General features: G+C 41.2%; 1 protein-coding gene across 2 annotated transcripts; it reads right to left on the bottom strand.

Annotated features, from left to right (window-relative positions):
* Positions 1-1,247: 1,247 nt before the first annotated feature.
* On the bottom strand, positions 1,248-5,338 carry PNRC2 (proline rich nuclear receptor coactivator 2). Of its 2 annotated transcripts, none has more exons than XM_030538858.1 (2): positions 5,249-5,338; positions 1,248-3,952 (listed from the first exon to the last, which is right to left on the bottom strand). In XM_030538858.1, exon 2 carries the CDS (start codon positions 3,932-3,934, stop codon positions 3,509-3,511), a length of 426 nt encoding a protein of 141 aa, XP_030394718.1. In that variant the 5' UTR covers positions 3,935-3,952; positions 5,249-5,338; the 3' UTR covers positions 1,248-3,508. The 2 variants fall into 2 exon arrangements, with proteins under 2 accessions (XP_030394718.1, XP_030394719.1); XM_030538859.1 differs by having other exon boundaries at positions 5,219-5,301.
* Between the last annotated feature and the right edge of the window lie 7,907 nt (positions 5,339-13,245).

The raw sequence follows: 13,245 nt of genomic DNA, 5'->3' as shown, positions 1-13,245 counted from the left end.
ATTTGACTGAAGCAGAACATTTAAAAATGTATGGATTGTTTTATTTAAAAAAACTGACATGAATATCACCTGGATTTAAGTTCTCAGGCTTCAGTTGTGAAGGGAAGAAGGACTGAATCTCTTGCAAGGAGTATTCCTTTCAAGCATTGGTGTTAAATGGGTATGAAGACTTTTTAAACCTATCCCAACCATGCATAGCTTGGGTTTTGGTTTGAGGCCAGACTCACTAGCAAAACTAGGGAAGACGTGACACTTGTGTAAAAATACATTTCAGCCAGCAAAAAAGCACACCACTTTCTCCATCAAAAAAGTCAATTTTGAAGAAGCAGTAAAAATAAGGAACAAATAACTTCTTATGGTTTGACCTTCATATTAACTAGTCTCAAGTGACCAACTGCACTATAAAATGTATTTATAAAGCAGCTAGAAATTAGCAAATGGTTTCATTGGTGTAAAAACTCAGGATAGTTACTTTCAAATACTGATCCATCTCACAGAAAGTGTGCTCAGGGTACTGTAGGAGATAGTTAAAGAGGGCTGTTTGGAACATGAGGGTTTTTGTTGAGGAAAATACTCATCCATTTTTTTCTGAAACCCTGTCCTGTAGCTTCAACTGTCACTTTTATACCACTGATCAAGTCTACCTAGCTCTACAGCTATCTTTTTTTTATTTGTAGTCTCATAGTACCTACCAACCCCAGTAATAGATTAGGTCGTCAATGTGCTAGATGCTATACAAACACCACAAAGGCAGTCCCCTGCCTAAAAGAGCTTACAGTCCAAATGCAAGACAAGATACAACTGCTGGTCACAAACAACAGTATGAGGAAACATCTCTAGGTGCTGTCTCCATTACTGAATGTTTTCCTCTGCCTCTTTCAATGTACATTTCCACTATCATTCACAGGTATAAAATCTAATCTCTCCCCCCATTGCCCCCCGAATTGAGCCATGCATTAAATACCTCCCCTACAGTCACCATCTGCACAAAAATCTTTACTACTTGGTCAGCTCGGACAGAGTATTCATGTTTAAAATACTGCTGAAGTCTCCCCTCTTTCAGTATCTCTTACCTCAGAATCAAGCATCTTCAGAAGATAGTAACACAATCACCTCTTTCCTTAAGTACAATCCTTCCCATGCTGAAATTCAATCTTAGTGCAAAATGTATAATTTAAGGCTGGAGCAATAAGTGATTCATTTATACAATTTTTTTAAGAAACAAAACAACCAGACATGTTTGGGGGGGGGGGAAGGTTAAGTAGTTTATTTGTTTTGTTGGTTTTTTTTAAGATTTCCAATTGATACATGTACAAGCTGTACTTCATAAACATTTTAAATTTCAAATATAACAATTACACTTTGGGTACAATAGATGACATTTGGTGAGAGATTAGGAGACAAGGAACATAATAAATTTAGAAAACTGCTAATCTAGTCATCTTATTTGAAGATGTGTAAACATTGATAGCTGCCAGCACACTTTGAATGTATAAACAGAACTAAATGCACAGAAGTGCATCTTGAGCACTTAAAGAACCACTTTTGCTTTAGCAAGCTATTTTTTTGTAATCATTACCCTATTTACTCCCCATTCTTCATTATTGCTGATTACTGTGTTTAAACAACTGTGTCCATATTCTTTCAGTATGTCACAAATCAGTTTCTCACTTCCACCATGGAAACATCTGTGCTTTTGTAAACTGGATTATGGCATCACTGAATAAAATCAAGCATTGGGTATCATATTACAAACAGCTTTTATTTAAACACTAATATGCTGACAACCAGCATACTGGGAATAAAGTTCAGAAGGAAGACTTAATAGGGTTTTATATATTTTTAAATAGAACAGCACTTCAGTGGTTCTTTAAGGGGAGGGACATTAAATACAATATTTTTGCACCTAAATTCCAAATAATAAAAGCCAGAGGTGGATGGCTTAATCTTCATTGCAGTATCAATGGAGTTACTGTGCTCTCAAATCTGTAAAAACATCTAGAATACTTTAAGTTGTAGGCAGGGCTCTAGCTCTTAGGTATTTATATAAACATGTCTATTAGACTTTTACATTAATAGAGTTTTAGAATCTTTTTAGTGTACTATAATAGTTCATCCCAGCTAAAGTCACTTTTATACATTCAAAACAGGTGCATTTTACACAGATTGGTGTAGCTTTTTTTTTTAAAGGTTTTTTTTGTTTTATTAAAAATTCTAAAAGCCTCATTTGCACTGAATTTACTTAAACAGCTTACAACAAAATCGAACAACAAAATCGAACAACATGAATGTTCACTGGTACATAAGTGCAAGGGCACAGCCATGTGTGTGCTTTTACAGTTTTCTTTAAACAAAATATTTTTTAAATCAGGCCATGTACTCAGCATGGTCATCTTACATTCAGCAGTTTTGTACTAAAAATACTTTTTCTGCAGGAAAGCCCAGCATAAATTTACATATGCTACAAAGTTTTACATTTATTTACATGGCTCTTTTTCCCCCAACTTATTTATATGTTTCATTCCTGCCAGAAGCGACACTAGTTTAAACAACTTCACATTATAGGGTAACCAATTTAAGACTAGCCCAAACAACTCTATCATTTCAGCTTTTTCAAAGATATAAAACATACAAAAATGCATTTTAAAAAACTGCTCAGTGCAATCCCAACAAAGGAAAGGGATTAGAAGGTTTTTGGCTGTCACCTGGCAATGCAAAATACTTTTGTTAGTTGGCACATTTCAAATTGTACAGGTTCAAAATAAAAATGCATTTCTAGATTTTTGAAATGATCAAGATGTCAGGCAATTTTATCAAACTGTTTTGTAAGGATGCACAAAATCTGTGGGGAGTAAATTTCCTAAAACCATGTACATTTTAGTCACGGTTTGTTTGCCCTGTCAATCATTAACACACACCAATTAAATGCTGGCTAATATTTAAAATAACCCATCTCTCTCCTAGTGGCTAGATGTAGATTTATTTTGTAAAAAAATGACCTCTTAATTAGCTTTCAACAGGTTTCATGCAATTAACTGATCTGAAACAAGTATGAAAGATACTGGTTTGAGTACTTCTGTAAACTGCTTACATTTTTCAATCAAAGCTGCATTACATAATGTAAGGGTCAGTTTTCTGCCATAACTTTCTCTCATTTCCAGTGGAGGGTGAGAGGGGGGAAAATCAGCATATTTCAAGTGGTCACAGTTCAAATTCCAAGCGCAATACAATACATAAGTATTACTGACCACCAAACTTTGTTTGGATTGCATGTTGATATTGCAAGTACATAGTTTGTCACAGTAAACGCGCACAACTCTGAATGATATGAAGAGTTACGTTAGACATCTCTTGAAAAGTGGTCCCCACATCATGTGACTCAATTTTTAGATGCAGCTAACAAATCTGATTCCATACAAAATTTGTGCATTTTGGAACTATGAATTTAACAGTCTCAAATTTGAAACCCTGTAAAAATTTAAACTTTTCAATTTTTAAAAGTTCCATCTCAAGCCTGGACTTTAAGTAAGGTTTTAAGTTGAAAGGTCATTATTTCTTTATCAGAAGGATTAAAGGAAACAGGTACCCAGTGACTTGGTGGCTTAGGAAGAACACTTGGTGACGGTGGCTCACTAAATTTTGCTCCAGCATAGTTCTGATTGGTTTGAGATGTGAAAAGCGAGTTGGGACTTGATAAAGTAGGACTCCAATTCTGATTATTTGGGAAGTGCACAGTGTTCTTGCCTCCATTTTGCATGGCCTGCCATGCAATAGATGATGTGCTATATCCATGTCCTCTTTCTTTCTTCATATAGGTCATCTTCATTTGAGAATTCTGATCTTTGCTCTTTTGCCTGTTATTAAGTTGTTTATTCTTCTTGGTAATATTTCTAGACTGGGGAACTGGAATGCTGAACCTTTCTCCACCACCCATCTTCAACTTAAATGTCACCTGTATGAAAAGAGAGCAACAATAGTCAGTAGGAACTCCGAATGAGACACTGATTTTTCAACTAAAAAGTTTGTGAAGTTCTAAACAAAAGAACTGAAGTCAAACTATACGCCCACTGAATTAATTAAAGGCAAATGTATTCAGATAGCAAGAGACTTCAGGTAGAACACGATACCATTTTATAACTCTGATTGGACAGACCTAAATTAGAAGTGTGGGGAGAGGGATCCTTAAATACCTAGCCAATTTGTAAATGTTAAAACAGATGTCTAAATGTGTTTATGAATTCTGTAATAGCAGGGTCTAACTATTTTTTACAAGTCTGATACCACACATCATTAAGTTAGCCCAGAACTTGGCAGAGATCAGCACTCAAATGAAGAACAGCTAAATCCAGGTAAAGATAGCAGAAGGAACACTTCATAGAGTTACAATACAGACTCATGGTTGAAGATGCGTATATAAAATTGATCCTGTCAGTCCACAGTTGAGAAGTTCTCACAGTTTCTTCATTTATGCAGTCATGAGTTGACACATTCTGACATCAATGGCTAGATAGGAGATGGTATTCCAACATGGCTGCCATAAAATAAGCCTCAACTCCCTTCTGACTGAATTCTGGCAATACAATCTACCTAGGCATGAAGCAGTTGGCCCTCAGGACTCTCCAAATAGTATGAAATGCAGAAGTTCCTCCTCAGCAATACAGGTTACCAGAAGCACATCAAACCTGTCCTCCACTTTTTACACAGGCTCCCCTCGAATATTGTATCAAATTCAAAATATTAATCCTACTCTTAAAGGTGCTTAATGATACCTGTGATACCTATCTCACCCAAAGCTCGGCAGTTGACAACTGACTACTGCACAAGATTTCGTAGGAGCAGCTTTCTTGGTCCGGTCCAGGAGTGAGGAGCCAACTTCTGCACAATCTAAGAACCATCACATCCCTCCCTTTCTAAGTGCAAATGCATTTCTTGCAACCTTGCCTTCACTAACAGCAACATAGTCCATGTACTTTCTTAAAATTAAAATAAAAACATAGAGCTTTCTCCATGGAGAGAAAGGAAAAAGAAAAGAACCACACTTTTGGTGGCAGATAGCAGACTACTGAAACCCACTCAGATACCATGGTGATGGGCATGGCATAAGAACCTGTAGAGAGAATGAGAATACTATCTGGAATCTAAAATCCAATTTCAAACCACTGCTTTCCAAAGCACTTGCAACTAAGCTTGTAGCCAAATTACTTTCTTCCCCACCCATCACATCTTCTAGTCATCATTATTCCTCCACCTTTCAGTCTTCTTTTCAGACTCTGCAGCCTCCACCTCTCGTCCCCTTTCCTGCTGCCAAACCCGAAAGAGTAGGTGCTGTCTTCTGTTGGACCCCTTCCTTTGGCTCGGAATGGAAGTTTTCATGGGCTGATCTGCTGCGTTCAGCCAGGAAGCCGAGCCCAACATCAGATTCTCAGCACACAGGCTCCAGAAGAGAAGTCTAAGCTATGAAGACAAAAAGAAAAACATTTGAACTCAGGTAAGGGAAAAACAGGTGCTAGCCAAAAAACAATTTGGGATTGAAACTACCATTTGCAGCAATTTCTAAAAAAGGGAAGGGCTGGAAAGAATTCACACAAGGGACAAATACAAATAATTTATCCATCTTGGATCTGAAAAACATGGGGATATTATTGATGTCACACAGATGTTTTCTGCAAGGCTGAATTAAATATTGATGTCACACAGATGTTTTCTGCAAGGCTGAATTAAATATTGATGTCACACAGATGTTTTCTGCAAGGCTGAATTATTTTACACTTTATTCGTATACTACAAGAGCATACTAGCCACGTTACAGAGATAAAAATTTGCTACAATACTAAGCTCTGATTTTTGCCTATAGCTTTATAAAGCATGAAAAGGCAAGCAGGACTTGGCTCTTTTAAGAGTCAAATTTAATGGGAAGATAGGGATTTGGGATAGAGTCCCAATGTGTTAACACCTCCCCGGGCACTCCCGTGCAAGTCAACAGAACTGCTCACAAAAGCAGGCAGGCACTAGGGTAGCACCGGAGAGTGTTTACAGATTTTTTCCATTTAAGACATTTACAGTTAAACCTTCAGACACTTCCCCTGTCGGTATAGCTCACGCAGTCTGATTACTTTCCATTTTAGCAGCAACAAGATACACATCCTCAGTTTCTAGTCAACGTACTGAGTAGCCGTATGAACTCACTCCTCCCCACCACCATGACACCAAATCAATGAGGATCGGGTCATCAGCTCACCAAGTTACTTCTTGCTAAACTTCTCCGCCCCGCCCCCGCGATCCCGCGCCCTCCCCTGAAGCGCTACAATGAAGCGGCCGCCCGCTCCGCCGTGACCACAGAACGGCCCGTGGCTACTAAATCCCGGAGCTGTAGCCCTGATCGTTACACAGCCGCGCGCCAGGGTCCCCTCCCCCACAAGGCACATAACGGGCTTGTTACTCCCGGGTTACCTTTCCCCAGCCCCTTTGGGAGCTTCCTGTCCTCGGCCCCCTGCCTGACCCTCCCGTCCCCGCCGCCTCCATCCGCCGAACCGTCTCCCCGGGCAGCTCAGGGACAACAACATGGCGGCCGCTGCGCTCAGCTCCTCCCGTGTCCCCTCCCGCACTTACCGACTTCTGTCCCGCTCACACACCGCAAGGCTCCGGGAATCGGATCCCACTGCCTCTCCGCCGGCAACGCCACACTCAGAGCCCCCCAAAGCGCAGCCCGGGCCGCGGCTCCGCTGCTGCTGCACTCGCTGCCTTCGCCACCCACACAAAATGGCGGCCGCGTTCCTGCACTGGATGCCGCCAGCCACCACCCGCCCCTTCTCCCGTCATTGACCAATGGGAGCGCGAGGTATCCCCGCCTCGGCCAATAGGAGCCAGACCAGCCTGTTGCTGGGGCGGAAAGGAGGCAGGGTGGGGAGGTTGGAGCTGCTGTTGTTGTAGGTTTGAATCGCTTCAGAGAGGAGCATGTCGGGAAGGGAAATAGAGCGGGGTGAGGGGAGCTGGGGGGGTTCCCACAGTGTCATGGAAAGGAAGTGGGGGGCTGGAGAGCGAAACTGAGAGGAAAAAAGGCGCTCAGAGGGGGAGCTGGGGGTCACGCTGAGGGGACAAGGGGGTGCTCAGGGAGGGGGGCATAGTGAGGGGGAAAGGGGGTGCTCATGGAGGAGGGAGGGGGCATAGTGAGGGGGATAAGGGGGTGCTCATGGAGGAGGGAGGGGGCATAGTGAGGGGGATAAGGGGGTGCTCATGGAGGAGGGAGGGGGCATAGTGAGGGGGACAAGGGGGTGCTCATGGAGGAGGGAGGGGGCATAGTGAGGGGGAAAGGGGGTGCTCATGGAGGAGGGAGGGGGCATAGTGAGGGGGACAAGGGGGGTGCTCATGGTGAGGGAGGGGGCATAGTGAGGGGACAAGGGGGTGCTCATGGAGGAGGAGGGAGGGGGGACAAGGGGGTGCTCATGGAGGAGGGAGGGGGGCATAGTGAGGGGGACAAGGGGTGCTCATGGAGGAGGGAGGGGGCATAGTGAGGGGGACAAGGGGGTGCTAATGGAGGAGGGAGGGGGCATAGTGAGGGGGACAAGGGGGTGCTCATGGAGGAGGGAGGGGGGCATAGTGAGGGGGACAAGGGGGTGCGCATGGAGGAGGGAGGGGGGCATAGTGAGGGGGACAAGGGGGGTCCCATGGAGGAGGGAGGGGCATAGTGAGGGGGATAAGGGGGTGCTCATGGAGGAGTGAGGGGGACAAGGGGGTGCTCATGGAGGAGGGAGGGGGCATAGTGAGGGGGACAAAGGGGTGCTTATGGAGGAGGGAGGGGGCATAGTGAGGGGGATAAGGGGTTCTCATGGAAGGAGGGAGCGGGGGCACAACTGAAAGGAAAGGAGGTGCTCAGAAGGAGGAAATGGGGGGCCGCACAAAGAAGTTGCTCTTGGAGCAGGATGTTGGGGGTAACGCTGGGAAGGGGCTGCTCAGTGAGGGAGTTGCACTGTAAGGCAGGGGCAGTACCCAGCAATTTCACTGGCCCCTCAGCCAATAATTGCTAAATTAGACACCTCCCGTGAAATACCAGTGTCATTTCCCCTGTCTATCCAGCACCTTCCTGCTCCCTGACAAAGTCCACAACTGAAGTTGGTCTGAAGATATTACTTCACTCACCTTGTCTCTCTAATATCCTGGGACCAACCTGGCTACAGTGGAAGATATTGAATGACCCCATTTAGAACGGAAACGCTGCAGCATAAAAAAAAAACAAACTTATTGCAACTTCTGCTTCCTGAGCAAATGCAAGAAATGAAACATCATTCCCAGAGGACAGCATGTGTTACCCGCTGACCACTATAAACAACTCAATATCCTGAACAGCTCTGTAGAAGGACTTCAGAAATACTAGGGCACCATCTCCTCTACCTCACATACTCCAAAACAGCCATCAAAAGCATGTCAGAAGTTGGTCCCAATAAAAGATATTACCTCACCCCTCCCTTGTTGCTCTAGAGTCCACACCACAGATGCTGTGTCTTCCCACCCAGGCAGGGTCCACATGCAGTACTGCCAACCCTTCAGATTAAAAAAATTGAGTCAGGCCACTAAAATTGCAAGGGTGGTTTTTTTTAATTTATTTTGGGTTTTGTCCTCTGGTTTCTGAGCCTTTAGGGTCCACTTGCTTCCTGTTTTTAGGTTTTTCTCCAAAATGAGGAGGACTAGAAACTTTTGAAAATAAAAGATGAGATTTTCATGCAATTTCCTGATTTCAGCAGCTGGAACTTTAAAAAAAAATCTGAAATCACAAGACTCAATAAAAATCACAATAGCTAGCAACAACATACATGTGCGGATGCACATACAGACACCCCCAACCATTTGTATGTACCCTGTAGTACATACAAATAACCCATTGTGCTTTGCCACCCTGATAGACTCCATATGTGCTTGCAGCACACGAGATGTGCCTTCCCATACAATGGTTATTTTATAGAGAAATTCCACATTTTAGTAAGGAGTTTTAGAGCTGATGGCTTTGGAAAAATAAATAGCAGCTTGCTGGACGTACTCAGATATGTGTAATGTTAGAAGTAGTCCCCGGGGAGATGGTTTAGTGCACAGAGGGCAAGTGCCACAGTCAAAGGTGCATGATGAATGCAATTTGTCGCACAGAAATAACTAGATACATATGCGAAGTAAGTGGGTGGGTGTATATATGTACAGCACCTTCCATCCCAGCAAAGCCTGTGTAATGGCATATACATATGGATTCTTCCAAGCACAAAGCATGTCTGTAAGATTATGAAAGGCTTAGGGCACACCATTTAATATACCGTTTTTAAACAAAGTTAAAATACAGCTTCCTATAAACAACATGAAAGATCCCCCATATCCATCATTACCCAAGCGCAAGATGTATTCTGAGAAAATAAAATAGTTCTACACTATTTTCTAACAATAAACATACTGTCCCTATTTTGCCAACAAGGGAAACAAATTCAAGAGGCAAAGTCCCTGCATTGAAAATACCCTTGCCAACATCCCTGATGTTTATATTTGATAATTATCAGTTCAAGCAACCTAGCTGATTTAAACTGCCTGCCTGGCACATGATACTTGGCCTCTCTGAGACGCAGAGCTTATATACTGTCTTCTACCTGTTTTGAATCTCATATATAGATTCTTGTTGAGATCTTGGCTTGCATCTGAAGTGTTAAGTGACCAAGTACCATCAAAGATGGACAGTTCTTCCTTAGAGAAGAAAGGATCCTTTGTGTGATTCATACATAGATTTCAGGATATTTTATTAAACAAGCAGGCGTTCTGATAGTATATACAGCACACTAGTTTGAAATAATCAGTTATATCATGTGTAATGTTGTCCTCCCAGGAGAGGAAAGGGATTTCTGACTGCATCTTTTAGAAGTATGCTTTTAGAGATTTGAATAAAATTTGCTCAAAGATGAGTTTAAATCTTTTTTTTTTTAATTTCTTGTTTCTAAAGATGTAACCCAGCAGAGTTGTGCACTCAACTCTCTGTTAATCAAACTTTTAACAGATATTTTAAATGTTTTTGTAAAAAGTGCTTATTATTGATAAAACAAAAAGTATATCAGCTGTATGAAATCAGATTTTCACATGACCAAGGCCATATATTACTACATACTAGCCAAAGAATTAACGTTTACTAGCTCACTCCCTTCTTAACATAGCTTCTGGTGCCTATTTCCAAGCATTAATACCAGTGCAATATATGTCTGTACTTGCCATTTATATTCCAGAACACTTAGGAATCTTTAGTGATTTTTACTGAGATTATTTTGTACTTGTCTTCACATAGCAATGCTGAACAAAACCAGAATAATTAATAAGCAATATATTTATGAGTTTTTCTTTTAATTTTTAGGGCCCTTGAAAGGTTCCAAATTTACCACACTGGATACTGACATCTTCCATTTATCAACAAACTAAGAACAGCACAAAGAGAGCAGGCAGAAATAGCCAAGCTCCAACATGCATAATCTCTAAATTAGAGGAAGGACCAATGGTGCAATAAAGTAGTTTAGGGATTGTCTATACTTAAAACACTGCAGAGGCAACTGCGCCATTGTAGCGCTTCAGTGAAGATACCGACAGAAGGGCTTCTGTAGTCGGCATGGGTGCAAGTGGGTGCACTGCAAGCGCTCATAGTGAGGGGACACACCATCAACAGAAAGAGGGTAGTGTGGACATGAAAAACAGCAGTAATTATTGCAGTGGCTCTAAATCAACCTAACATAGGTCAACTTAATTTGTAGTGTAGACACATGGCCTTAGCACCTTTTCCAGACCTGAAGGAGAAATCTGTATAGCTCAAAAGTTTCTCTCTCTCACCAACAGAAGTTGTTCTAATAAAAGGTATTACCTTACCCACCTTGTATCTCTAATATCCTGGGACCTACATGGCTGCAACAACACTGCATACAGCTCTTATAAAGACAACTGTGTCAATTGAGGTGGAAGGCACTGGATCTCAATTCTTGTCTTCAGATAAATGATCATAAGAAACATTTGCTGGAATCTTTGGATATTAAGACTACATATTGATCACAAATGATATCTGGTGTGTCATATTAGTAGTTGGGTTAACTAGGGCCTTTAAAATTGTTTGATTCAATTCTCCCTGATTTTTTGTTTACTGTGAGATAAGAAAAAGCTTCAGTACTTCATGACCCTTGTACGTTTAGTCTGCCTGAAATATGTACTCTTTAAGGAACTTGTTTATTGTGGCAACACTTGTACAGTTTATCATGCTGAAGTATTTTGAATTAAAATGAAACATTATCAGTAGTAATGTTATCAGTAAATTGCAAATAGTTTGCACCAAGGAGCCATTTATGGGATTAGAATAACATGAGATCTTGTCTTCTCATGGTATTTCAGTTTGCATGGGAAAAAGACAAAGCCTGATTGCACATTATTGCAACTCATATATAAATCCCATAGGGATTAAACAAATCTATGAAAATCAAACAAATCATAGAACCTTTACACACATCCTGTCGCATGCATGCATATATATAACATAAGAATTACTAACATAGTAATTGCCATACACGATCGCACCTCAGTGATCATTCTAATTCAATATTCTGGTAGTGGTCAATACCAGCTGCTTCAGAGAAAAGTGTAAATTCCCAATAATGGCTAATTATGGCATAACCTAATCAGAGAGTTTATTTCTAATCCTTGGTGATGTACTAAAGTATGGGGGTTCATATACCTTATAATATTTTTAATCCTATCTGATGTAACTGTGGGCTGTAAAAACAGCGTTTTTTCAATAGTGTGTGAAGGATAAAGCAAAAGATTTTCATGAAACTATTGGATCATCCTTTTTTAAAAAATGTTATTTAAAAATAAAATTATAAATCTTGACCTATCACATGAACTTTTGTGTAATTGATATTTGTACTTGTATTTTTTCTACTAAATACAAATACTTATTTATCAAGAAATGAGTCCCATTGTTGCCGGCAGATAACTGCCTGAGGCCAAGCAACAGCGGGGGGGTCCGTCGCCTGGTGTGCCGCGCCAATAAACACACCAGGGTGGAGAAGCAAACCAAGTTTATTTGAGATCTCAAAGTGGCGCAGGGAGATTGACTCAGATCAAGCACACCTAAAACAAGCAGTCTGTTCCTTTATATCCATGAGAACTTTTCTCACTGACTAGCAATCGCCCGTTTCCCCTCCTTCCTCCTCCTTCCTCCCCCTGTAGCAATTACGTAAGCGCAGGTGCATTAAGTAATCTTGGCCGCGGCAGCTCGTTAGTAAGTTTTCCTTCTGCAAGTTATCTTGTCCTTCTGCTAAAGGTGCACAGGCCTCATTATTTCTGCTTTAGACCAGTTAGAACTGTTGCAACTGATAACGGCTGTTACACCTGGCCTTTTAGGTCGATTAACGTTCAAACATGGAGGGACTCTTGTCTGCTGAGGCCTAAAACCAGGAAGGCTCCATACTCTTGTGGCCTTCCACCCTCCCGAGTTACGTAGGGTTATGCTTAGTGACACCAACACCATGATCAATTCAAACCATATAAATCACTGCCTTTGCTGCTTGCCAAACTACTGCTTTCTAACCATTTCCAGGACAACATGCATGTCATGTGGGTCAAATCACCAAATGACTCCTTAACATGTGACCATCTTTAAAAATCCACTTTCTCTGAAACCCTTTTGAATGTGTTGTTTTTTCTGCAGTCATTTTCAAGCTCCCTCTTTAAATATGCTCTTTAAATTGCTAATCATGAAACTGAGTTCAAATTCATGCTATTCATTACTAAGCATAGGAATTAATCCCAAAGCTCTTCCAATTTCCAACTGTACATTTTTTGTAGTAGTTAACACTGCATATGGAAAGACAAAAACAGCGTCCACAGCTAAAAGAATTTACTTGTTCAGCATATTTGAAACAATTTCTATGTTCAAAGTTTCCCCAGCTGGATCTCAGCTAAGTGAGTTGTTCAACCACGCTGCATGTTTTATTATCTAGATGAATCAGAATTCGTAAAGCTGTAGTCTAATAGAAAAATATGCATTACATATTAAACCTGTTCTTCACACACACACACGCACCCTCACATTGTTTACAGAAGAAGGACCTCAAAATGAATGATAGCCCAAAAGTTAAAATAAGAAACTCTAAATGGTTGTGTAGTTCAGTTGATTTCAGTTCCGGTGATAAGGAATGTCCCCATTTAAGATATCTGGCAACTTAATAAAATTGTTTTACTTCTTTTATC

Source organism: Gopherus evgoodei, chromosome 20 (assembly GCF_007399415.2).
Source record: "Gopherus evgoodei ecotype Sinaloan lineage chromosome 20, rGopEvg1_v1.p, whole genome shotgun sequence".
In the NCBI taxonomy this organism is placed as follows: domain Eukaryota; kingdom Metazoa; phylum Chordata; order Testudines; family Testudinidae; genus Gopherus; species Gopherus evgoodei.
The sequence above is the reverse complement of the archived record's forward strand: the minus strand, read 5'-3'. Positions and strand labels throughout refer to the sequence as shown.

What these genes read in the sequence shown, in the direction of transcription:
- PNRC2 (XM_030538858.1), bottom strand. Translation starts at nt 3,934, where the DNA reads ATGGGTGGTGGAGAAAGGTTCAGCATTCCAGTTCCCCAGTCTAGAAAT.